Below are 26,879 nucleotides of genomic sequence, written 5' to 3' on the forward strand. Positions count from 1 at the left end.
TTTACTGAGTGCATCCACTGCAATGGTCTTTCATCAATGTGGCAAAGCTAACCTAGGCTGGGGGATGATGGCGAGTGGGAGGCAGGTGCAGAAAAAGGTGCAGAGGTCTGTTGGGAAGTGGGGAAAGGGGGCACTTCACTCTCTGCCTCTCCAGTCACCTCTCAACATGCAGGCATGGCCTGGAAGATGGGTGGGGAGGGTGGGGGCATTTCACTCTTCCTAGCCCATTTCCTGCAGTGGTCATGTTCCCTACAGAACAAATGCCTGAGCCCCGTATCACCCAGTGACGTTTCCTGGGATGCCACCGACCAGCCACATGCCTTAGGCCGGTTCTTCACCTCTACCCGTTTCTGCAAATGTACATTGTGGGAAGCAATTCGTGACTCGGAGAAGGGGTGTATGGAAGGGTTGGGACTTTGTTAGTGAGTAGGTGAAGGCCAGCTTACCGTGAGTGTCCAACAGACAGCATATATTACCCCCATCAGCACTGATGCACCCGCGCCCAGCAACGAGGTCTGGGTTTTCACTGTGACGTGGCCCCCAACTCACCATCAGCCTCTAGACAACAACCTCCCTCCAGCAACTCCGTCCCCTCACAGCACTGCTGCAGGGCCAGGGAAACCAGCTTTCATCTAAAACTGCTTTCAGCTCACAAAATTCCCTTATAGCCTTTAACACATCTCACCCTCATGATTTTCACTTCATAGACGAGGAAACTGAGGCCCAGGGTGTCCGAGGTCATTAGAAGCTAGGCTGGTCTTCATTCAAATCAGGCAGTTCTATTCCACATCATCTACAAAGGCTCCAGAAAGCCCCAAACTTCATCAGACTCCAGTGGATACCGGCAGGAGCAGTTGCCCTTGCATCACCGAGGCAGGCCCCCAGAAGGCGATGCTTCCTAGAGCCCTGATGCTGAGTGTCTCAGCCCCCGCATCCAGCTGGGGCCAGCTATCTGCAAACAGCTCCCTCCGCACCAAGGGAAGGAGCAGATCTGTTACAACCATCTCTCTACCTTCACGTCTCTGATGCCCACGGCCTACCTGTGGGGGGCCCTACCTTGTGGGTGAGGCTGGGGTCTCTTGAAGCACTGTCCTCCTCCTCTGAGCTTCTCTGCTCTTCATCCGACGTGAGGTCCTCTTTGGGGGCTGCCGACGAGATGGGACAGACTTTGTAGGGCTCTGTGTAGGCGCTGGGTCAGAGCAGGGGAAAGAAGGGTTAGAGCTTTTTGTTTAGCAAAGGCAAAGTGAACCTACCAGGGGTGCCATTCAAGCCATAGGGACAGAAAATGAGAAGTAAGACTCAGGCACAAACCTCCTACTTCCCCACCCCAGCCATACTAACTTCCATGTGGAGCCCTGAACACACCAGGCCCTTGCTGCCCAGTGCCTTTGCACATGTTAAGACAGACTCACTTCCCTGCAGACATGGGGCAGGCTCCCATGCCAAAGGAAGGCCCGAATAACTCACGATGCGGGCAGGAGATGTTGAGTCTGAGTGGTCTGGGATCTGGACTGGCCTGGTCAGGCAGCAGCGTTAGTCCTTAAGGTGGCAGTGTGCTCTGGGCCTGAGTAAGGGATGCAATGATGTGGTGGACACAATCCAGGACACGTATTCCAGCCCCTAGGCCCGGCCTTGCCATCTGCTAGATCACAGACAAGACATCGCTCAGGGCATCAGTTCCCACTCAGCTGCAGAGCAACAAGGATTCCTGTCTCACCTTCTTGGCAGCTGCTGTGAGCATCACAGCTCATCCAGGTGTGACAATCTCATATCTCTATGCCTGTGACTACTCCACAGGCATTGCCACTAAATAATGAATATAGCAGTCAGTACATATTTACTGATGTCTGCCTTGAGCAGGCATGGGCTAGGCATTGAGAAAAACACTGGTGAGTGAAGCAGACATGGTCCCTGTTCTCAAATATGAACAACTTGTACACAATCACAAACTGTGATCCCCACAGCAGGGGCTCTCAACCCTTCTCTCTACACGGGAGACTGATTATTCCACAAGAGACTATGCCCTTCTGTTCAAAAACCTTCAGTGGCTCCCTCTTGCCATTGGCAATGTGGCCCCAGACAACTCACAAACCTTTCTTCCTACTCAAAATCTGGTCTTATTAAATCCTCACCAAATACTTACTCCTGCCCTCTGGGAATGCCTGGATGAGATGCTGGAATGACAGATGGATGGCAGGACAGAAGGGAGCAGACACTTCCTGGACTGCCTGGACCAAGCCTTCCCCCAGGCCCTGGCCCAGGCAGGGGGAAGTGAGGTGGGTGGGGGACATCAGGGGAGGAGAAACAGAGCCTTAGGCTATAGCTGAGCTAGACGCCTATCTGGAGCTCCTCAAATATCTTTTATAGGAGCCAGAACCTCCTGAACCTAACCCCAGAGTACCTGCGGCCTAAGGAGCTTGGGGCTCTGCCAAGGCCAGAGTAGGGTCCCCTGCTCCACAAGGGGCTATCGGGTCAGAAAGAGCAGGGACAAAGTAACCTGTCTCTGCCTGGGCCTCCACTGACACAATGGGTTGGAGGTGGGGACTGTGGCTGTGCACTTGTGTACAGAGGCAAACCCAGTCCTCACCAAGGCTGAGCCACGACTCAACCTACTAGCCTACAGGCTACCCTCTGGTCAGACTTCTTTCTTCTTCCTTTTCAAAAACATTGCTTTTTGTCCTTTTCTTTCAAATCATGAGGTGTTTTACAACAAGCCATATACCTACTACCAAGGTATACAAAGAAATAACCCCCTGCCAGACTTGCTGAGGTGTGCCAAAGCCTCCCTCCTGTCCCAGGGTCACCTTCACCTCTGCTGCCAGTCACCATGCCGCCAAGGGCCACCAGCTCCCTCCACTAAGGAGTGGTCCCCAGCCTAAATGTAATCTGCTCAGCAGAGCTCAGATCAGGCTCAGTAAAGTGACTGCATGAACTGGTCTCACAGAGCCCTCACTTTCTTCCCTCCAGAGCTGCCTGCGTCGATTTGCAACCCTTTTTCCAGCAGACTTGGAGTGGAGTCCTGCCCTCCCTCTAAGAGGAACAGCCACCTCAGTCAGCAGGAGCAGGTGGTGCTCTATCCAGGATAAGCAGTAAGGATGAGGGATGCAGCAGTTAGCAGTGCTCCTACCACTCCAACTCCACATCCAAAAGGAAGGTGCATGCCAGGCAGAAAGCCAGAAACCCAAGTGTCTCCTAGCACAGCCGCTACATGAGCGTCAGGCTTACCTTCCTCACAGACGTACCTTCAAATACCTCCCGATCACACATCTAGCATCTCCAGCACAGCCTGTGCAGGCCAGGCCACCTCCTGCCTGAATGTCTGTAACTGGTGTCTTCCTGAGCTCTCTGACTTCACCCTGGCTGCCACCCAATCTGTTCTCCACCCAGTGGTCAGAGTGACCATCTCAAAACCCAGTCTGATTGTGCTGTCCCCTGGCTTAACTTCACGGGCATTCCAGGGTTGCTGGGATTTAGCCCTAAGAGCTCAGCCTGTGCGGCAAGCCTGCAGGACCTGGGAAGGGCAAGGTGGGCGCCCTCAGCTCCTGCTGCTGCTGCTGTGGTCTCCCCAGCATCAGATGCCGCTGGGCATCACAGAACCTGGGGGCTCTGCCTCAAGCCAAGCAGGGGGTGGTTTCCATGAGGCAGAGCCATGGGTGATACGAGGGAGAGGGCTCACGGAAGCCAAACCTCTGTGGAGTGGAAGGAGATAGCTCAAGGTCACGCGGCAAATCTGAGCTGACATACACTGCCTCTGAAGGTGCCTCTCCCCGTGCTTGGTCCCTTTTAGAGACCTGAAAGCAGATGTGGTTGGGGCCTGTCAGTGCACTGATATGTGGAGTTGGGTCTTGGGTGGGCCCTTTGCTTTTGTTGTTATTTTACTTCTGAAAGTCAGTAGAGTGTAGAAATGAGAGCTCGTGCTCTTGAGTTAGGCTTTCTGGGTTCAGATTCTGGCTTGGCTATTTGTTGGCTGTGTTTAACCTCTCCAAGCCTCAGCAGTGGTCAATTCTCAGTGAATTACATAACATCAGACATTCAGAATAGTGACCAACACATGACAACTCAAACATCAGCTTTCTTCACCATCAGCTCTGTATTCTCCTGTCCCTTCCTGTCTTTGTGCTTCCCAAACCTGAGCCACTCCCCCGTGTTCAGCATGGCCCTCGCTGCCTCCAGCTGTTCTATCATTTGCCTCATGTTTTCTTTAAGTCAACTCATTTATAACACTTGCTACCAACTCTGGCCTCATCCTAAGTGATAATACCCGTGAGGTCATATGGTATATTCCTGTAACACTGTATTTTTAAATGTATTATTATTTTTAGACATAGGGTCTTGCTCTGCTGCCTGAGCTGGAGTGCACTGGTACGATCACAGCTCACTGCAGTCTCGACCTCCTAGACTCAAGCAATCCTGCCACAGCCTCTCCACTAGTTAAGGACTACAGGCACCACCACCAGGTTCAGTTAATTTTTAAATATTTTTTGTGTGTGTGTGAAAAAGGGGTCTCACTATGTTGGCCACACTGGACTCTAACTCCTGGGTTCAAGCAATCCTCCCATTTCAGCATCCCCAGTAGCTGGGATTATAGGTGTATGCCACCACGCCCAGACCCTTTTAACACTTTAAAATAAAACCGTATAATTATTAAATTATAATAATGTGTTTGACTAAAGTTATCTTGCTCACATTGGAGGTGCACAGACCTCACAGATGAACCTGGTTACTTCTGATCCTCAGTTCAGCCTCAGCCATGGCAGTCGTGGGGCCCATGCAGGTGGCCCTCTTCTTATTCTACTTCTTTATCTGATTCTGTTTTCCAGAAAGATCACTAAAACAGATGTTAGGGGCAAAGGTTCAGGCGCTCTGATGATATTTCTGGCTCATTTATTTCACTGTCCTATTTAGGAATTATGAGTACAACAAATGGGGATAAGTCACCATTAGAAAAGTGCTGGTTCCTGCCTTCAGGAAAGTGAAAGACGTTCAGGCTCTCAACACTTAAAGGAAGCCCCCTTGAAGCCCAGAGAGTGGACAAACCAGACTCACTGATGGCGCCATTGGGCCACGGTCCATGGACCAGACATTCCTGTGGGTCACAGCCATGGCATACCTAGGGGTGTCAAAATGGGGACTTGTGGGGCCTTGCCCCCTGCCAAAAGCCAAGCCAGTCCCACTCCTGTCACTGGGCATTTCTTCCCAGTCCCTGCTCCCAAATGCACTTGCCCTCCTCCCTTGACCCCCTCCTGCATTTTGAATTTCTGTTCACTCAGAATTGTGAGTTTAGCTGTGACCATGACGTATTGTGAGGGTCAGTGTCTCTTTCCAATGCATACTAATATATTATGGTTATTATATATGAATATATTTAATGACAAGGAAAAAGCTGTGAATTTTCTTTTTTAAGTTTCTTTCCCTTTCTGGGGGGAGTGGTTCCAGTTGTAACGGACCCAAATGGAACGTCTAACGTGGGCCCCACATGATAGAACCAAATTCAGATATCACTAAATAAAATCTTGTGCCCTGAGCTGTAAAAACAAAAAAAAGAAGAAGAAGAAGAAATGTGCTTTCACTGTTGATCAAGGGGTACCGTTTCAAACAGGCATGAGGAACGGGTTTTGAGACTACTGCACAGCAGCCTAACTGCAGTCAATAATAAGTATTATAAATTTCAAAGTAATTTAGAGTAACTTTCCTTTCTTTTTTTTTTTTTTTTTTTTTTTTTTGAGTAAGGGTCTCGCTCTGTCACACAGGCTGGAGTGCAGTGATACGATCTCCGCTAAGTGCAACCTCTGCCTCCCGGGTTCAAGCAATTCCTGAGCCTCCGCCTTCCAAGTAGCTGAGATTACAGGTGCAAGTCATTATGCCCAGCTAATTTTTCTATTTTTTAGTAGAGACAGGGTTTCCCCATCTTGGCCAGGCTGGTCTCGAACTCCTCACCTCAAGCGATCTGCCCGCCTCGGCCTCCCAAAGTGCCAGGATTATAGGCATGAGCCACTGTGCCTGGCCAACTAATAGAAACTTTCAAATGTCTTACCATAAAAATGATAAGGCGATGGATATGTTAATGACCTTGATTTAATTATGCCACACTGCATACATATACTAAAACATCACATTGTACCCCATAAATGTATAGGATTATGATTTGTCAATCAAAAATAATAGTAATACATTTTAGAGGTCTAGAAATTTCTTTAAAATGTGCTTTCACAATACGAAAGAGCAAGTATGATCCAACGCCTTTGCAGAGTCAATGAAAAAATGGCAGCAACAGACCCTATCTTAAACAGAAGTTGGCAGTAAAATAAATCAAAACATTCTGACACTAAAACCAAGACTGTCAACACTGCTGCTCCTACCGACCCTGGTATTGCTACCAAATTGATCATATATAGAGCAAGGAAACATCTCTGATAGATGTTAACTTCTTCACAAATGCTCTGACAGACCCTGGCAGAAACCTGTGTCCTGGTAAAGTAACCATGTCTTCCCTTGGGGAAAAAGACTGGGAACACTTACATATCATATCTATCTCCCCAGTCTGCCAACAGAAACCTCTGAGATGAGGCCGGGCACAGTGGCTCACACCTGTAATCCCAGCACTTTGGGAGGCCAAGGCAGGCAGATTACGAGGTCAGGAAATCGAGACCATCCTGGCTAACACGGTGAAACCCCATCTCTACTAAAAATACAAAAAAAAAAAAAAAATTAGCCTGGCGTGGTGGCGGGCTTCTGTAGTCCCAGCTACTCGAGAGGCTGAGGCAGGAGAATGGCATGAATCTGGGAGGCGGAGCTTGCAATGAGCTGAGATTGCGCCACTGTGCTCCAGCCTGGATGACAGAGTAAGACTCTGTCTCAAAAAAAAAAAGAAACTTCTGACCGGGCGCGGTGGCTCAAGCCTGTAATCCCAGCACTTTGGGAGGCCGAGACGGGTGGATCACGAGGTCAGGAGATCGAGACCATCCTGGCTAACATGGTGAAACCCCGTCTCTACTAAAAAATACAAAAAAGTAGCCAGGCGAGGTGGCGGGCGCCTGTAGTCCCAGCTACTCGGGAGGCTGAGGCAGGAGAATGGCGTGAACCTGGGAGGTGTGAACCTGGGAGGTGGAGCCTGCAGTGAGCTGAGATCCGGTCACTGCACTCCAGCCTGGGCGACAGAGCGAGACTCCGTCTCAAAAAAAAAAAAAAAAAAAAAAAAAAAGAAACTTCTGAGATGAGTACTTTGCTCAGTATGGTCAAAGGAAGCCTGCAAGGCTCTATATTTTCAGCTATCTGGTGCCCGCCTGGTTTTTCATTCATTCATAAAAATTCCTATTAAGAGCCGTCTGTTCTAGACTCTACTATAGGTACTGAGGGTACATTGTCTATAGCCTCTCTAGTCAAAATGCCCATTATAATCATAACTGGGTGAGTTGTTATCTTCAGGTGGATTCCTTGAGCATACCAATATATTACATGTGATAAATCTCTCTAACCCAACTACCTACCCATCCACTCATTCACCCGTCTATCTATTCATCTATCTATCTAGCCATCCATCCATCCATCCGTCCGTCCGTCCATCCATCCGTCCGTCCGTCCATCCACCCACCCACCCACCCACCTATCCACTTTAGGACACTGGACATCTGATCATCCACTCACCCTTCCAGCCATCCTTCCATCTACTCACTCAGCCATCCATCCTTCTACTCACCCATCCCTTCACACTCACTCACCAAATATGGCTCAGCAACTACTTCATGGAGCTAACACATGGGGGGATCAAAGATGACTAAAGTAATCTCTCTGGCCTCAGAGAGAGTACAATGCAAATTATTTCTGAGCCCAGAGAGAGTACACAGCAAAGTCTTCTGAACCTACCCTCTTCACCAGCACTTTGCACTGTACGCTGGGTACTTTACTGTATTCTCTGGCCTCGGAGGTGGAGAGGGTGGGCTCAGAAGTCAGACTGCCTGAGTGGAATCCCACCTGTGCCACTTCAAGCAAGTTTCTTAATCTCTCCACGTCTCAGCTTTTCTTTTTTGTCAGTTTCATCTATAAAACAGGGGTGATAGTAATATAGGTAGGTATAGATTATTTAGAGGATTCACTGAAATAATGCAACAAAGGCACTCAGAAGTGGCACAAAGAAGGTCCTCATTAGATATTAGCTAGTGGTGGTGTTTCCATAACCTGACAGCAACAGACGAAATAAGTTTATCAGAATAGCCCATAGGAACAATGAAAATGCAGACTGTCCTATCCTTCCATCAGTTGGTGTCTTTCTGCTCTCTAGCTGACACTAAGGGTGGTTCAGAACCAGTAGAAAGATCCCCATCTCTATAGTACCTTACGACTTACAGGCACCTTTATATCTGTTTCTTTGTTGAAGTCTCCTGGTTGCCCAGGGCTCAGTGCCTATGTTTTCTCAAGCCCCAAACCAGCACCAAGGATCTGAAGCTTTGCTGTATGGTAAGTGAGGAAGGACATTTGAGAGATAATTTGGAGGCCAAAAGGATTAAATTTCAGTAGGGCTCAGTAGCTCAAGCCTGTAATCCCAACACTTTTGGAAGCTGAAGCAGCAGGATTGCTTGAAGCCAGGAGTTCAAGACCACTCCTGGCAACAAAGTGAGATCCCGTCTCTAAAATAAAAAAATTGGTGAATGTGGTGGCTCATCCCTATTGTTATTAGCCTCAGCTACTTGGGAAGCTGAGGCAGGAGAATTGCTTGAGTCTGGGGGTGTTGAGGCTGCTGGTCACATCACTGCACTCCAGCAGCCTAGGTGACAGAGCAAGGCCCTGTCTCTAGAACAAAAAAAAAAAAAAAAAAAAAAAAAAGATGACATTTCTAACCATTATTTCAAGAGTTTAAAGGACAGAAAAATCATTTGATAATATTCAACATCCCTTCATGATAAAAGCTCTCAATAAATTAGGTGCAGAAGGAAAGTACCTCAACATAATAATGGCCATACATGTTAAACCCACAGTTGACATCTTACTGTTAGCTTTTAGCTTTTCCTCTAAGAACTGGAGCAAAACAAAAGGTGTCCACTCTCACCACCATTCTTCAACATACTACTGGGAGTCCTAGCTAGAGCAATAAGGCAAGAGAAAGAAATAAAAGGCATCCAAATTAGAAAGGAAGAAGTCAAACTGTCCCTGTTTGCAGATGACATAATCTTATATATAGAAAACCCTAAATATTCTACCAAAAACCTCTTAGAGCTGATAAATTCAGTAAAGTTGCAGGATATATAATCAATGTATAAAAATCCATAGCATTTCTATACACGAACAATAAACTAGCTGAGAATAATTTTTCAAGAGCTACAAAAAAAATCACAATACTATGTTTACAATAGCTACAATAAAAGCCCAATCTGGAAATAAATTTAACTAAGAAAGTGAAAGACTTCTACAAGAAAAACTATAAAACACTGACGAAAAAAAATCAAAGACGATACCAACAAATAGACATTCCATGCTCATGGACCGGAAGAATTACTGTTGTAAAAATGATAATACTTATCCAAAGCAATTTACAGATTCAACGTAATCCCCATCAAAATACTAATGACATTCTTCACAGAAACAGAAATTAAAGTTCTAAAATTTACATGGAGCCACAAAAGACCCAAATAGCCAAAGCAATCCTGAGCCAAAAGAATAAAGCTGGGGGCATCACATTACCAGACTTCAAAATATACTACAAAGCTATAGTAACCAAAAAAGCATGGCACTGGAATAAAAACAGATGCATAGACCAAGGGAAAAAAATAGACAACTCAGAAATTAACCCATATGTTTACAGACAACTGATGTTTTGACAAAAGTGCCAAGAACACTCATTGGAGAAAGGACAGCTAAATGGGGCTGGGAAAACTGAATATCCATATGTAGAGGAATGAAACTAGATCCTCATTTCTCATGCTATGAAAAAATCAACTCAAAAGGGATCAAAGACCTAAATGTAAGACCCAAAACTATAAAACTAATAGAAGAAAACACAGGAGAAATGCTTCAGGACATTGGTCTGGGAAAATATTTTATGACTAAGACCTCAAAAACACAGGCAACAAAAGTAAAAATAAACAAATGGGATTATATCAAACTACAAAGCATCTGCACAGCAAAGGAAACCATCAACAGAGTAAAAAGACAACCTACAGAATGGTAGAATGCAGTGAGCTATGATCATGCCACTGCAGTCCAGCCTGGGCGACAGAGTAAGCTCCCGTCTCAAAAATAAATAAATACATACATACATAAATACATAAATAAATATCTGCAAACAACTCATCTGACAGGGAATTAATATCCAGAATAGATAAACTCAAATGTCTTAACAGAAAACACACACACACACACACACAAAACCCCAATCTGATTAAAAAGATGGGTAAATGATCTGAATAGACATTTCTCAAAAGAAAACATACAAATGGCTAACAAGTATATTTTTAAAATTCTCACATCACTAATCATCAGGGAAATGCAAATCAAAATCACAATGAGATATCATCTCACACCTGTCAGAATGGCTATTAACAAAAAGACGCAGGATAACAAATGCTGGCAAGGATGTGGAGAAAGGGAACTCTTCCACACTGCTAATGGGAATGTAAATCAGTAGAGCCACTATGGAGAACAATATGGAGATTCCTCAAAAAACTACAAACAGAACTACCATGTGATCCAGCAATCCCACTACTGGGCATTTATCCAAAGGAAAGAAAACCAGTATACGGAGGAGACATCTGCACCCCCATCTTTATTGCAGCAGTATTCACAGTAGCTGAGATACAGAACCAACCTAGGTATCCAACAACAGATGAATGGATAATGAAAATGTGGTATACACACAAGATGGAACACTATTTAGCCATAAAAAAGAAAGAAATTCTGTCATTTGTGGCAACACAAATGGGATTGGAGGACATTATGTTAATTGAAATAAGCCAGAAAGAGAAAGTTAAACACTGCATCTTCTCATACATGGAAACTAAAAAAAAGCCGATCTAATAGGAGTAAAAAGTGGAACAGAGGATACTAGAGGCTGGGAAGGGTAAGAGTCAGGTGAGGATAGGGAGAGACCTGTAAAAGAATATAAAAATACAGCCAGATAAGAGGAATAAATTCTAGGGTTTCATAGCACTGTAGGACTATGGTTATCAATCATATATTATACAGTTTCAAGCAGCTAGGAGGAGGATACTGAATGTTCCCCACACAAAGAAATGATCAACGTTTGAGATGATGGTATGCTAACTACCCTGATCTGATCTATAAATTACATATATCAAAACATCACTATGGACCTAATGAATACGTACAATTATTATTTGTCAATTTAAAAAATAAGAAAGGGCCAGGTCGGCTGGCTCACACTTGTAATCCCAGCACTTTGGAAGGCTGAGACAGGAGGACTGCCTAAGCCCAGGAGTCTTCGAGACCAGCCCTGGCAACAAAGCAAGACCTCCCATCTCTACAAAAAATTAAAAAACTAGCTAAGTGCAATGGCGCATACCTGTAGTCCTAGCTACTTGGGAGGCTGGGGCAGGAGGATCACTTGAGCCCAGGAGGTCAAGGCTGCAGTGAGGTATGATCATGCCACTGCAGTCCAGCCTGGGTGACAGAGTAAGCTCCTGTCTCAAAAATAAACAAATACATACATACATACATACATAAATACATAAACAAATAAAAAGAAAAGAAACAAAAAATAAAGAACCAATGGTCTGTAGTACCTTGAATGGGATCTTTGCAGGAAATTCTGGGCATGTGGTCATTACAGGGGTAATATGGTCTCAACCCCGGAGAAGTTTACCTGGAGAGTCACATTCTAGGAAAACAGGAAAAGGGCCAGGTGGTCAGCATTGCAAGTTTAGTGACCAAGTAGCCCAGAATGTTGGCACCACACAGAAGAGAGTCACTGTGTGACCTCAGGCAAGCCACTGAACCTCTCTGTTTCTTACCTATAAAGTGGTGACAACTAAGGAGGTTCACTGTGGGAGTCAATGAGAACATGATGGTAAAAGCGGCCACGGCCTGACATACGGCAGGTCCTTTCTGGCCAGCTCTGAAGAGCCTGCAGAAGGACCAAGTTCTAAATCCCCCCACCTAGTCTCTCTGGGACTGTATCCACCCTCTGAGTCCACTTGTGCTGTAAAGGGAATATCAATTAAAGCTGCCCAGAGCCTGTTACCTTAAACGACCTTCCAAATGAGCCTAGTCCTTTTCAGCAGCCTAGAGTTGTAAAAGGACATGTGCCTCCACGTGGGGAGACGAATGCTGTATAACTCAGCCTGGTGCTGTCCAACTCTGACCATTTAATTCCGTCCTATGTAACGCTCGTTGGGAGCCACAAGTCTGAACACAGCCAAAAGGGCCTAATAAGTCGTAAAAAAGAAAGGAACGCTCTCCCTCCTGGGAATCTCTCAGTGGGCACTCCAACCTCAAATTCCATCCTCACTGGTGTGGAGATTCATGCGAATAGGGCCAGACTGCAGATGGAACTTCTCCCAGCCCCTCCGAGACAGGCTGGGACCTTTCTGAAGCTCACGAGCCCAGCAGGGAGGGGAAGGGGGCTTCGGGGCTGAGCCCTCTGGGAGCTGGAAAGTTTGAAATGGAGGAGACAGGCTGGCGAGAATGAGTATCCCAATTAGCAGAATAGCTGGAAGAGCTTGTAAGTGGGCGGAGGGGAGGGCTGGATACGGGATAGGGATTTCTAAATCCTCAGACATTCGCGCCATTCCCTTGCTGAATCCTTCACCCCTCCGTGCCCCAGCACCTTCCCAGTACTTAACAGTCCCTCCAGGACTTTCCTGATGTCCCCTTCTGCTCTGACGCTTCCTCACAGGGACATTGCAATCTTTGCAGATGGAGCTATCATTTGCACTGTAACTGGGACCACCGATGACAAGGCACAGCACAAATGTGATACTGTGGAAACAGCCCAGGAGGACTAGGGGTCCTGGATTCCTCATTAAACCCCGCACATCTGGGCTACATTGTGGCTGTCCTGGGGAGCCCCAGTTTCCACATCCATAAAACTGAGGTAGAGGCTGGACTCATGGGTCAAAGCACAAAACACTCAGACATATGAAACTGCGTGCTGAGACCAGACACACACATCCCACAGCCTGGGGGCCAGGCCCTGAGAGTGCTGCCTTCCTGGTGCCTCCTCGTGTCTGAAGTGAGGCTCCCCCTCACGCCTCTCGGAGAGAACGCGTCCTGCACCCAGGGTCAGCCAAGGGATAGCATTATAATGGTTCCCAGAAACATGACCGAAGCAGAGACTTTTTTAAAAATTCAATTTCCATTTCTCACTAAGTAAAAACAAAAGTTCATCCTTGTTTTCCAACCAGAGACATCCCCATCCCTCCTCTTAAAGCGCAGCAGCATCAATGGTGTCAGAAGCATTTGTTTTCTTTTTATAACAGCATTAATGAGATATGAGTCACATACCATGAAATCTGCCCCTTTAAAATACAATTCAGTGCTTTTTAGGATATTAGTATATTTAAAGAGTTGTGTGACCAACACCACTATCTAATTTTAGAACATTTTCATCACTCCAAAAAGAAACCTCATTCCCCTCTAGGCCCCTCAGCCCCTGGCAACCACTAGTCTACTACCTGTCTCTACGGATTTGCCTATTCTGAACATTTCATTACATGAAATCATACAATATGAGGCCTTTTGTGTCTGGATTCTTTCACTTAGTGTGTTTTCCAGGTCCATCCATTTTGCATCATGTGTCAGCTCTTCATTCTTTTTCATGGCTGAATAGTATTCCACAGTATGGATAGATCATACTGTTTATTCATTCAACTGACAGACATTTGAATTGTTTCTTTTTGGCTATTATGTATAACACTGCTGTGAATATCTGTGTACAAATTTTTGTATAGACATATTTTCCTTTCTCTTGGGTATATACCTAGAAGTGGAATTGCTGGGTCATATGATAAACCTATATTTAATGTTTTGAGAACTACCACACTGTCTTCCAAAGAGGCTGTATCATTTCACATTCCTACCAGGAATGTATGAGGGTTCTAATTTCTCTACAGCCTTGTCAACACTTGTTATTGTCTGCTTTTTTTTTTTTTTTTTTATCTTAGCCATCCTAGTGGGTTGGAAGTGGCTTTATAGAGATTTTCAAAGAATTTTGTTTTTTCTGATTCCATCTCAGCCTTCTCCCAACCCATGCAAACACTATTTTTCCTAGCCAAAAAGAAAAAGGGAAACATAACTGTGACCATGAAGGCTTTATTTTCAGATAATCAAGTGAGGCTCAGAAGTCCAGGGGTGGGGCGGCGGCGGCGGCGGGGGGGGGGGGGGGGCGCGAATCTAAACTTTTAGAAGATCTTCAGGAACCTCATAAAATTGTAACATAAAGAGGTAACATTCAAGAAAAATATGTAAGCCAGAGCCACAAACCCACCAGTGTGATGGTGTCTCAGGCTCTGTCTTTGGGACACTGGAAGTGCCTTGGGCAACTTGGGGTAGTAATGCTGGCAGCAGAGTCCAGAGCCAGCTTTTCTGCCACATTGTTGGTTCACATGCCTGGCCTAGCCATAAACACTGGCCCTAACATTTTGGTCATCTCTGGGACTGCAGTAGAGGACAGTAGTAAAGGGCACACATTTTGGGATCCGACTGTCTGATGCCAAGACCCAGTTCTGCCACATATCAGCCCAATGACCTTAGGTAAGTTGCTTAACCTGCCTGCCTCAGTTTCCTCATCTGTAACATGGAGATATCAGTCCTTAAATTCCCAGGGTCTATGTAGGGATCAGATGAGATGACATCTGTAAATGAGGTATACGATCTGTGTAACACAGTACCTGCTGGTTTTATTTTACTAGAGTCCATCTGAGCTAAAGGCCAGTCTGAATTCAACAGGCAGAGCCTCTCAACGCTTACAGACCTGGGTTCTGGTCTCACCTCTGTTACCAGTGTGGACTCCTTCCCCTCCAAGGGCCTTAGTTTCCCCATCTGTAAAATGAGAGAACTAGAACTAGAAGCTCTTCCCACCAAGATGCCCTGTGGCTTTATGTCCAAAGCTGAGGAATTTTGCTCGAGTGATTCCTGCCACAGTTTTGGCATTATCAATCATCCTACGTGGCCAAACCAACTCCCTGGCCCACGTATACATTTGCACTTTCCCATCTAAGACTGTTCCAGAATTCCTTCCCACCCTCCCCTCCACTTGCCCAACACCATCCCCCCTACCCCCTCCAACCCCGGCCAAGTCCAACCCAAATACCACCTCTTCCAAGAAGCCTTCTGTCTCTCCAGCAGGAGGGGCTCCTGTTGCCATTTACTACAGCGATTCCAGTTAATTTATGTTCCTATATTAAAGTTCCTTGAAGGTAGCAGTCATGGGCTTGCTATGCATTTCTGTATCCTCCATGAAGGGCACACAGTAGGTGCCCGACAAATGACTGACCTATCCCAGTTTCCCCATCTCATCCCAGCTGAAGGAGGTGACTTCCTCCTGCCACCCGAGGCGGGGGGCGTCTCTCTGTCTGCACATATAACAGTGCCTGGCTCACGCTGAAATGGCATCACAGGTGCTGCCACTGCTGAGAACATTGTGGCCAGACAAGTATTAGGAGACAAATGAGCTTCCTTTCTCACCAGGCCATGCTTTTAAATCACCAGGAATATAGCCGGGAGTGGGAGAGGGAGAAGCACCCCACGGGCTGGATCTGGTTCTCCCACAGGTTCAGCTGATGCTGAAGGATGGGTGGTGAGGACTGCCTTGGTTTCCTCAACTGCAAGATGAGGTCTACAGTTGTGGGTCCTGAGCACCTAACTCCAGCCCAAAGCAGGAGGAAACTCAGACTCATCTTTCTGCTGCAACCTCCACCCTGGGATTCAGAGGAACCAGGCGAAGCAGGAAGGGCCGGGGAGTCACTGCTCCCGCCTCAGGCACCTGGGGAGGATGCAGTGGCTGGAGATTCATGGAGGACACTATAATTTAATAACCACACACCACATCTGAAGCTGCCAGGAGCTATGAGAGGGGCAGCCTGTGGTTTCCAAGTGTGGTGGTCTGAATAACAATCCCCTTCTCTCACCCGCCTTCCACATAGACACAGACAGCCAATAACAACAACAGCAGCAGCAGCAACAGCAGATGCAGAAGCCAGCATTTTTTAGGGCTTACTATGTGCCAGGTGCTCTATGGCTTCTTCCCAACCACTGTATCCTGTAGACATTAACACTCCCATTTTACAGATGGAGAAACAGGTGCAGAGAGACTAAGTTCAGGGCCAGGATCTGAACACAGGGAATGTGGTTTCAGAGCTCCCCCTCTGACAATGAGTCTATGCAACCTCTACTGTCTTTATTCATTTATTGAGCACTGAGCTGAGCACATCCCAGAGGCTATCTCATTTGATCCTTTCAACCACCTTAGTGAGGATTAGAAGCACTTTCAACCACTTAGTGAGGTAACCAGTATGATTATACTCATCTTTCAGTCGGAGAAACTAAGGCTCTGTGAGGTTAAATGACCCACCCAAGGTCCACTCTGCTATATTCCCCTTCCATTAACCTCTCCCAGACAAAACCACAAGCAGATGGCCCAAGGCTGGACCCACACACTGGACACATCCATTCATTCGGTTCACTGTCACCTCCGCTGTGCTGGGCAGTACCAGGGCAGAGCAGGGCTCCCAGCCCACAAGGCGTGAAAATGTGTGAGAGGTGCCAGGACACAGAGGAGTGTCCACAGAGCACTTGGAGGGCAGGGGGGTGCAGGCCTTTTGACGCACATGAACAGGAGCATCATCTGTGGCTGGAGTGGGATGCCTGGCTGGGGGATGCAGAGGAAATTCATCGCACAGGGCCAGACAGAGATGGACACACTGAGGCTCAGGCCCAGAAGGGAAGGGCCTCACACTTGGACCCAGACTCGTTATAGCACACACGTGCTCTTGTCATGTCACTCACATGGTCTTTCCCAACTCCATCTGCCTCCTCTACTCCAAACACAGAAGAAGCATTTTCAGAGGATGCCACCCTTTGCCAAGGGCTCCAAGACCCTATAAATCCACCCTGCTCCTGAGGGCAGGGGCTGCATCTGATTCTGCTGGTCCCTAGAGCCCAGCTGGGAATGGATGTCTGGAAAGTGTTTGCTGACCTGAACTGATCTGACTTCTCACACCAGCCAGGGCCCAGGGGCCCTCCTTTCCAAGGCCAGCTCAACCCTTACCTCCTACTCCAGGAAGCCTTCCCTGACTACTAGCTAAGCTAATGAGGCTTAAGCTTTAGGTCCTACACTTGCATGGGTTGGTACCTTTCAAGGTTCTATGAGTTAACTTATAATCTTTTTTATTTGCATAAATTTAAAAAATAACCTATATACTATCAGTATAATCAACATAGAGCCCATTTCTTATAAGATTTTAATTTTCCCTCACTTCTTAAGGAAGATTTTGTAGTATAAGTGAGGTGCCTAAACTGTACCCCATGGGTTCCAGGGCTGCATGGAGCTGGCCTGGCCTTTTGGCATCTCGGTTCTCCCATTTGGGTTCTGTACTCCATGAGGGCAGTGAGCCTTGTGGTGTTAAGGCTGCAGCAAGTTACCTACTTAACAGGTGGGGACAGTGAGGGCCAAAGGGAAGGATGGGAAAGCAGACCAGATTTCCCCGGCTCCCAGAAGCCTCCCTGCAGAGGGGGTCAGCAGTCCTGCGGTTCAGGCGTTCGGGGTGTGGTAGTCTTGGAGGGAAGAGGCGCGGGGAAGGGCAGGGCTGCCCGGGAAGTGGGACTTTTTCCTTCCACAACAACGAAAAGTCTCGTCCAAAGGGTGGGAAGAGAGGCACCGCCCTCAGCCCCACATATCTTCAGGGCTCACAGTGGCTGGCTGCCCCTCCTCCACCCACCTCCCAGGACTTGTCCTGCATTTCCTGTAAACACCGACACTTCCTCCCTGGGGAGGGCCTGGCAGTGTTGGGGCCACACCCCACGGCTGACAGAGCCCAGCAACAATGGCTGGCCCAGGGCTCCAGCTGGCTACTCCACACCCCAGGCCTTCCCAGGGACCCAGAGAAAGGCTATCCTTTCCTAGAGCTGCGCAGTCCAATGCCCCCATGCCACAGATGGACAACTCAAGGCTCAGAGAGGAGGGGAGGCATTTGTCCCGGGCTACACAGCAAGTCTGCAGCCAAAGGCAGGGTTACAACTTGCTCATCTCTACACCTCAGCGCCTCCTCTGCCGACCCGGACCGTGACACACTGAGCTCTCGAAGGGGAGCTCAGACCCCAGCCAGCCTGCCTAGGTTTCCAAAACTTGGTTCTTTGCCACTTATCAGCTACACAACCCTGGGCAAGTTTTCTGTGCCTCAATTTTCTCATCAGTAAAGCAGGGATAGTAACAGTACAGACCTCACTGTTTGGATGAACGGAGGCAGGATGGCGCACTTCCGGGTTCTTCACCAGCTTTTCCCGCGCGCGAAAATGCAGCCGGCGCCCAGGGAGGGTGCAGACCAACTGGGCATGCGCCAGGTGACGTCAATCCGAAGAGACGGAGATTTATCTGGTCGCACCTGCGGGCCTTCCATCCAATATCTCTGTACTAGGAGTAAGTGGAAAGCCATCCACTCCACGAAAATCTCCACTCCTTAATTACTGCCTGGCCAACAACTATTTTGCACACTTGTTCCTCATTCCTAACTAAAAAGGGCCCCTACTGAAAGCAATCAGTGGAAATCAGTTTGGCTTTCCCCCACTCGCCTCAAACTTACTAAATTTTCTTAACTATCTCATACTCCCCAACCTTGCCAGGACCTTCCTTCTGGGTTTTGCCCATATTCCAACAAATGCTTCCATTCCTCATTCCTATACTAATACTGTGCCTTATTCTATTTTTCATCCATGCGTCCAAATACCAACCATAGGCCCCGACCTTAACGACACCCCTTGACAGCAGGCAGTAGCCAGACAGACCACGGTGCCCCTTTATCACTATTATCAATAAAAGGTTGGACTGTTTGGACGAACGGAGGCAGGATGGCGCACTTTCGGAGTTCTTCACCAGCTTTTCCCGCGTGCGCGAAAATGCAGCCGGCGCCCAGGGAGGGTGCAGACCAACTGGGCATGCGCCAGGTGACGTCAATCCGAAGAGACCAAGATTTACCTGGTCGCACCTGCGGAACGCCCCCTGACATGCCCGTGCCCCATCTATTGCCCTCCCACTCCTAGAAAAGCCGCTCTCGGCCAGTGAGCCACGCGGCCTTCCTGAGTCTCTCACTCCTGTCGGGATGTTGGGACTGCAGGAACTGCGTCCGAGAGCCCCACCGGGGGACTCTGCCGGCCTTCTTTGCCGGAGGCCGACAGACCTCTTCCCCACACCTTAGGTTACCAAAAATAAACTTGCAGTTTTGCTCTTACCCTTGCCTACCCGCTGGTTCTTGTGTACGCGTTTCTGGTGGTCTTAGAAAAACAAATCACTCACTAGGTTGCTGTGAGGATTTAGTGAAGTGATATATATAAAACACTAAGAACATACGGCAGCTATGTTGCTGTTCCTGTTTTTAATGTTTACTGAAAGCTCCAACCAGGACAGATTCTGAGTCTCCAGGTCTCCATCCCACCAGGGATGCTAATTGGGCTCGACTTTCCAACTTCAGAGCAGTTCAGGGTTAGAAGCACTGTTCGAGGAGTCAGGAGACTCTTGCTCTACCAGTAACTCACCCCGTGATCTCAGACAAAAACACTTCCCTCCTATGTGCCTCAGTTTCCTCAGCTATAAAATGGAGACTAAAACCCTGCTCTTCCTCATGGGTGAAATGAGACAACAGAAAGAAAAGCACGTAGAAAAGTTCTAGTCGATACATTAGGTGTTTCAGGTGGGGGTCAGCATTTCCAAATACATTGTCATAAAAGCTCATCTTCGAGGATAAACCCTGAAAGTCTTTATCAGTATCGTGTTAATAATCTGGCTACACTGAGCTTACATGTGCCAAGTCCTGGCCAAGTGCTTACCAGCAGGATTTCATTCACTCCCCAGAACCACTCTCCCAGCAGGCTATTAGCATTCTCATATCACAAAACAGAGGGATGGAGGGGAACCTCTAAGTTCAGTCTCCTTTGATTTGTCTCAAACCTGTGACCTTCGGCTCTAAGAACAGGCTGAAGAGGGTTTCCCTACAGCCCAGCTAAGATCTGCACAGCACTTCACAGTCTACAAACACCTCCACATATTTCATTACGGTTGATTCTTCCCACAAACATGTAAGGTAGGCACCATCACCTCCAACAGAAAGAAATAAGCAAGGCCCAGGGGGGCTGAGTGACTGCCTGGATCCCACAGTTACACAGTAGAAATGGGGTCTCTGGCCCCACGGTTGGAAAGTCTCCCCTTTGTATGACAATGCTTCTTCATCTCTTGCATGAACCACAGAGGACCTGGACAGTGGCTCCTGACTCTGGACCCAGCACAGGGACATGTCAGGCAACTCCCTGTGGACCTGGGGTGCCGTGTGAGCAGTTTCTGAGGCCTGTGGCCCAGTGTCTGGAAGTACTCATGAGCTATGTAACTAAGCCCGCTTCTTCAGTCAGTAATTGCTTTGAAATATGGGTTCTGAGAGTTTGGCTGCAGTGCTAGCTGGCACAGTCTTCTCCCCACATGCCAGGACAGAGACCACGACAATAGAAAGCTGGGAAAACCATCCACCCCACAGATAATTCTGGCTTAGGATGAAAGAAAGCATTGGAAGAGAGGCAATGAGCTGAAAAACAGAACCCTTGAGGATGGCGCCCTCCTCCCTCAGCCCCATCCCCACTAGTACAATCTTTTAGTCCCCCAAAGAAGCCCGTGAGCCCCCAAATAACACACGGCTCTCCCACATTTCAAGCATTTTCTTCTTCCATGTGAAGATTGCACTAGGCACCCGGGTTCAATGAACACGATGGGTGTGCCCCTAGTTAATGACTTGGGAGATAATTCCAACGTGAAGCAAACTTGAAGTTTCATCAAATAGGGAAGAGGTTTTCTAAGAATCAGTCACCTTTATGTCAGTAAACCACGGGGCTTGGTGAGTGTGAGTTCTCATCCCTATACTTATATCCAGTGCCAAACCCAGCCTCTGAGCAGCACACACCTCACTCCGCATCCTTCGCGTCTCCCTGCTGGGCCACCTGTTCCCCAACTTCAGTCATATCCCCTCTCGAGATTCTGAAATTCACTCCGCCACTAGTCAGGGAGGACCTGGGGAACTTGATTCTGTAACCCACGGTCAGAACATAAAGTGTATTAAGGCAGTTTTTAAACTGTAAAGTTCTATAAAACAAAGCATGTTGCAACGAACACTGCTTCAGACCTTCGGGGGATGACTATGAAGCCCGCCCCTGGGGATTTTGTTTCTGATGCAAAGTCCACCTTCAAGTGTAACCAGGCTCCAGGGTCTGGGTCTCTGTCTTGATAAACTCTCCCACACCCCAGCCTCAGTAGATGGAATCCTGCTACCTTCACCCTCACTGCATCACCTGTTCCCAGACTTCTTAGTTCAGGGAAACTTCTTAACCTTTCAGAGTACGGAGAGGAACTAAAAACTAAAACTGCAACAATGCAACAGCCTTGAAGGGGGAGCAAGAACCCTGCCCCTGAAGGTATTCAAGCTTACTGAGAACTGAAGCATCTGGGGAGGGGAGGGGCGTCCCCATCACTAAAAGTCCCTTCCAACCTCAAAGTGAGTAACTTCAGTGGTTTCAACTTAAATCCTTCAGAGGAAAATAAGTGAGGGGTCAATGTGGCCAGCAAGTTGAGGATGATTTCAGAATGCAGCTGGATGAAACCCTTCCTGCCATCTAGACTAAGCCCAATCCAAAGGTGCCCTCGGAACCCTTACAATGGAAATGACCTGCACTGGGATGAAGGCATCAGAGCTTTTCTTCGCATGTATAGGCGACAGAAGAGGACACAGACACCCAAAACCCAGAAGCTGTAGGCATTTTCTGAGTGAGCGGAGGCAGAATTTCTGCTCTCAAATCCCAGGAGGCACAGAAGCTGAGCTGAGGTGGCCACCTGTCCCTGGTACTCCAGAACCGAACCACAGGGACTTCCTTGCACACCTTAGAAGGTAATGGGACCCCAGCCATGGGCTACTGCACCTCACCAGACCAGCAGCATTTAGTTAAAAGGAGAGAAGAGGGCAAGACTTTCCAAAAACAAAAATGATCTGAGTGCAGTCTATTGAGGAGAGACTGGGGCTTACGATTCGAGCACAACACTGGGCTAGCTCCTTCTACACATTTTCTAATTTAGCTTTCCCAATAAGTCTATGAGATGGGAATTATCAACTCCATTTCATAGATGAGAATCACACTATCAGTGAACTACGCAGCCAGGGTTTTATGCCAAAGCTGACTGAAAGGCAAGACACTCAGCACCTCAACCTACATCTGCCTGTCTGGTCTGACCGTCCCCAAGGGACCCTTCTCCCCATCCCTTCCTTTGCACAAATACAACAGTGTCAATCGGGTCCCAAGGCTGTTTCTCCTCTGCCTTCAGCTTGGCCCCAAGATTTCTGGAATGGACCTGACCAAGCGGAGGTGACTTTTCCATGCAGCTAGTTAAGAAGTCATGGTACAGGGCAGTGTTTCTCTAAGCGGGAACCTGGGAGTGCCTGGGGGAGTCTGTTACAAATGCAGATTGCGTAGCCACACCCCACACCCAGTGAATCCGAGTCTCAAGTGAAGGGCCTGGAAACCTGCATTTTTGGGCGTGTGTGTGTGTGTGTGTGTGTGTGTGTGTGTGTGTGTATATATATATATATATATATATTTTTTTAAATGCCTATTAAGATGTGAGAAATGCTACAGCTGAAAGGGTCAGGACATTCAGGTTCAAATCCCAGCTCCCCTAGCTGTGCAACCCCGGACAAGCCACTTCGCTTTTGTCAGCCTGTTTCTTCACTTATCTGGTTGGGATAGGAATCCTGCCCCTCCAACTCACAGGGTTGCTGTGAGTTTCAAAGAAAGTTAGAAAAGCACCCTGGGGGGCTGGGCGCAGTGGCTCACACCTGTAATCCTAGCACTTTGGGAGGCCGAGGCAGGCAGATCACCTGGGGTCAGGAGTTCAAGACCAGCCCGGCCAACATGGCGAAAACCCATCTCTACTAAAAAATACAAAAATTAGCTGGGTGTGGTGGTACACACCTGGAATCTCAGCTACTCGGGAGGTTGAGGCACGAGAATCACTTGAACCCGGGAAGCGGAGGTTGCAGTAAGCCGAGATCGCGCCACTGCACCACAGCCTGGGTGACAGAACGAGACTCTGTCTCCCCTAAAAAAAAAAAAAAAAAGCGCCCTGGGCCCGCACAGGTATAGAGCCCAAGCGTCCAGGATTCCTTCTGGCCAGCAGACTGGTGCCTTGTCCATGGAAACCGCTCCCTTGATGGGGAGGGGCTGGCTGTGACCTCAACAACAGTGAGAGCCCACGTGGCAGACTGAGCAGGGCTACCTGGCATCTGGATGGCACACTGCATGCAACGCCTGCCACAGAGCCTGGGGTGGACTCAGTGGCCATCCCTGAGACAGCGTCTACAGGGAAGGGGGTGCCCGGCCCCTGATTTCAAGGCTAAGAGGAAAAGACCACAGCAGCAAGGGCATCTGACACAGCACATCAGCCTTGACTTTCCCGAGCTGAAAACCCACCCTCACCACACGCAGAGGATGCTCTCCAAGCTGCAGAGACCCAGGGGACTCTCACGCTGTGGATCACAGTGCAATTCCGTTCACTATATATGGAGACCCTGCTGTGTGCCAAGAACTGTGCCAAGTGTGGGATGGGGACCCTTCCTTTCATCGAGAGCCACAGCCTAAGAAAGAAAAAGATAAATCAAGCAAAATGTCAAACATGAGAAAATAGGCAACTCAATTTAGATTCTCTTTTTCTTGAAGAAATATCAAGTATTCAACTCTTGGGATTTTAAAATTAAGAACGAGAAATATAAGACTTCATTTGATAAATATAACAAACACTTAAAAATATACTTCTGTTTTCCATTTCAACAGTGAGGAGGAGGCCCAGCTCAGAGGTCTCATTGCAGCAATCTATCTTAGACAAGGTGACCCCACAGACAGAGGGGCCAGAGTTTGACACCCACCTTTCTGTCCACCCACCACCCACCCATTCTCACACCCAACACACAGTATCCAGCAGGCAAGACACCTGCAAGACAGTGAAGGAAGGAGTGAGACAAGTCCCTGCTCCCTAGGAGAATACAGTCTAGCAAGAATTGCAACAGGAAAACATACACACAGCCACCAACAGGGAAGATGGCAGAGGGTTCCAAAAGCTATCCGAGAAGGACAAGAAAGCTGCTGGGAAAATCCAGACAACATCAGAGCTATCACAACCTGCCCACGGATAGCACGAAGTCTTCAGGGAGAGGGTGTGCCCTGGGGAGGATCTGAACATGCAGAAAGACTGAAGGGACATCAAAAGAGTATAATGCACAGCACAGGCGGGGCATGTCGAGGAGAACAGAGGGAAGCTGAAGAATGGGTCCTGACTAGTGTGAGAGGCCCTGAGGTGGGCTCTGGAGCCCTGCCTAGCAGAGCTGGCATTGAGGAAAGCGAGGGTGCACCCTCCCAAGCCTGATATGCACGGGGGTGGGGATCCAGTGGGGGTTTAGACACCTGCACCAGGTTGGTTTCTGTGACCGTGCATGTACCTAGGCCCTGGTGATCTGGGAGGAAGCCACACTTAGAAGTTCCTGGTCCCCCAGTAAAGTCACTTCCAGCCACCAGGCAGCTGGCCACATGTTGAAGTAGCAAGGGACGTGGCTGTGGTCCTGAGGTCTGAGGTTTAAGGAGAAGCTCCCCTTGGACTCCTCAGAGGAAAATGGTAGAAGGGCCTGGCTGTGAACACCACTGAGTTGGTTTGAGGACAACTTGGCATTTCAACATGGGGACGTGTAGTTCTATTTTGCTGGGTCCCGGAAAGTTGCAGCTGCCCAAGCTGGGATGCCTTTTCAGGACAAAAGCACACCCCAGACTTCACTTTCAGGCAGAGCACTGTGCCGAGCAGAGATGGAAGCCAAACATCTGGATCTCGGCAACTGCCTGAGTCCTCGCTGGAAAGAAAGGGCTGCAGAGGGCCACCGCCTGGGACCCTGCACCCTGGGAGAGTAGGTGGGGGCCTTCTAAACCCCCAGGAGCAAGCACTCTTGAGGAAGTGAGTGGAAATGTGCAGGAAGCAGGCAGGAGAGGGGTGTTCTGGGGGCAGGCATCCCCCACTCACACTGTCCAGTGACAGGGCGTCCTTTTGCACCCAGATCCCAGCCTGGCAGACTGCTCCAAAGCCCTGCTCCACCAGTGTCCTTTATAGACAGGGAGAAAGGACAATTGTCGGTTACACCCATGCCCTATAGCTGTGACTTTTCCTGTATCTTTTCTGAAATCTTATCCTAAAAAAAAAAAAAGCCTGATCCTTTACTAAGTCTGTTCATCTCCTTCCTCTCTCCAGTAATCCATTCTGTGTCTCAGAATCTTGAATTATTCACATTGACCCATCTCCGCTCATCAATCTTCCATAATTTGATACAAACCAAGACAGGGCAGCATTTAACCCAGTGGCCCCCCACGTTCCTAAGCACACGCCAACCTCTTCTGAACGGAGGCAGCTCAGGATGAGTAAATGCTCATCCTACATGTAACACTTTAAGATGGTAACTCCCTCTGTCTTCACTTGTCTTAATCATCTTCACAATGATTCCTCACCACCCCTGGGTGACAGCACAGTTCCCATCTCAGATGGGCCCGGCTGAGCAGGATGGCCGGGCAGCCCCTCTGCAGAGCACTTTGGCAACACGCAGCACCTTTCTGACCCTGCCATCTCTCCCATGGAAATATATTCAAATGCTGGTAAAGCTTCAGTTACAAATAGGTGCACCTGAGTGTTCTTTACAAAACAGCCACATATCAGAAGCACTCTAAATACACCATGAAAGGATACGAGCACACGGATCAGGGGCACAACCACTCAATGGAGTATTTGCAGTCACCTGCTACTGCTGTGTCTGCTGAGCCTACCACAGACTGCCTGAGAGTAACTTTTATTAATTTAGTACGTTATTTTAAAATATAGGCAAACATTTATAATACACACTTAAATAAAATAAGAGATCTTGTGCATGACAGGACACATCCACGTAAAACACACACTATATACACTCACACATGGCAAGAACAAAACACAACCCAATGCTCAGCGTGATTATGTCACTGTGGTGGGATTGGTTGGTTGGTTTTTGTTTTTACCTTCAGATATGTTCACAAATGTATGTAAATATGGATACAGCTACTGATTGAGCCATTTTTAGAGCAGCAGAAGCCTGGAAATAACTCAGTATCTACCAACAGGTGATTAGATACTGGAATTCCTTGCAGTCATTAAAAAGAACGGGAGTGGATCTGCCTGCCCTGACAGGGAACAATCTGTAAAGTAACAAAAGCAAGATCCAGAAGAGTAGGTTCACTATGCTTCCATTTATGTCTAGAAAAAGTAGAGGGTTGTGGGGAGGGACATAGAAATATAAATGTAGGCTGGGCATGGTGGCTCACGCCTGTAATCCCAGCACTTTGGGAGGTCAAGGTGGGCAGATCACCTGAGGTCTGGAGTTCGAGACCAGCCTGGCCAACATGGTGAAACCCTGTTTCTACTGAAAATACAAATATTAGCCTGGCATGGTGACACACACCTGTAGTCCCAGCTACTCAGGAGGCTGAGGCAGGAGAATCATTTGAAGCCAGGAGACGGAGGTTGCAGTGAGCCGAGATCGCACCACTGCACACTATGTCCTGGGCAACAGAGCGAGACTCCATCTCACAAAAAAAAAAAAAAAAGAAAGAAACACAAATGTAAATGTGTG

General features: G+C 47.9%; 1 protein-coding gene across 2 annotated transcripts in view; it reads right to left on the reverse strand.

Annotated features, from left to right (window-relative positions):
* The window catches only part of FGD5 (FYVE, RhoGEF and PH domain containing 5), a 114,996-nt gene that overhangs the window by 67,500 nt on the left and 20,617 nt on the right, over positions 1 to 26,879 (reverse strand). For both annotated transcript variants that reach the window (XM_023216144.2, XM_023216151.2), the window contains exon 2: positions 1,057 to 1,189. In XM_023216144.2, coding sequence (XP_023071912.2) covers positions 1,057 to 1,189 — 133 coding nt within the window. The remainder of the gene's footprint in view (positions 1 to 1,056; positions 1,190 to 26,879) is intronic.

The sequence above is a fragment of the Piliocolobus tephrosceles genome, chromosome 2 (assembly GCF_002776525.5).
Source record: "Piliocolobus tephrosceles isolate RC106 chromosome 2, ASM277652v3, whole genome shotgun sequence".
Lineage (NCBI taxonomy): Eukaryota > Metazoa > Chordata > Mammalia > Primates > Cercopithecidae > Piliocolobus > Piliocolobus tephrosceles.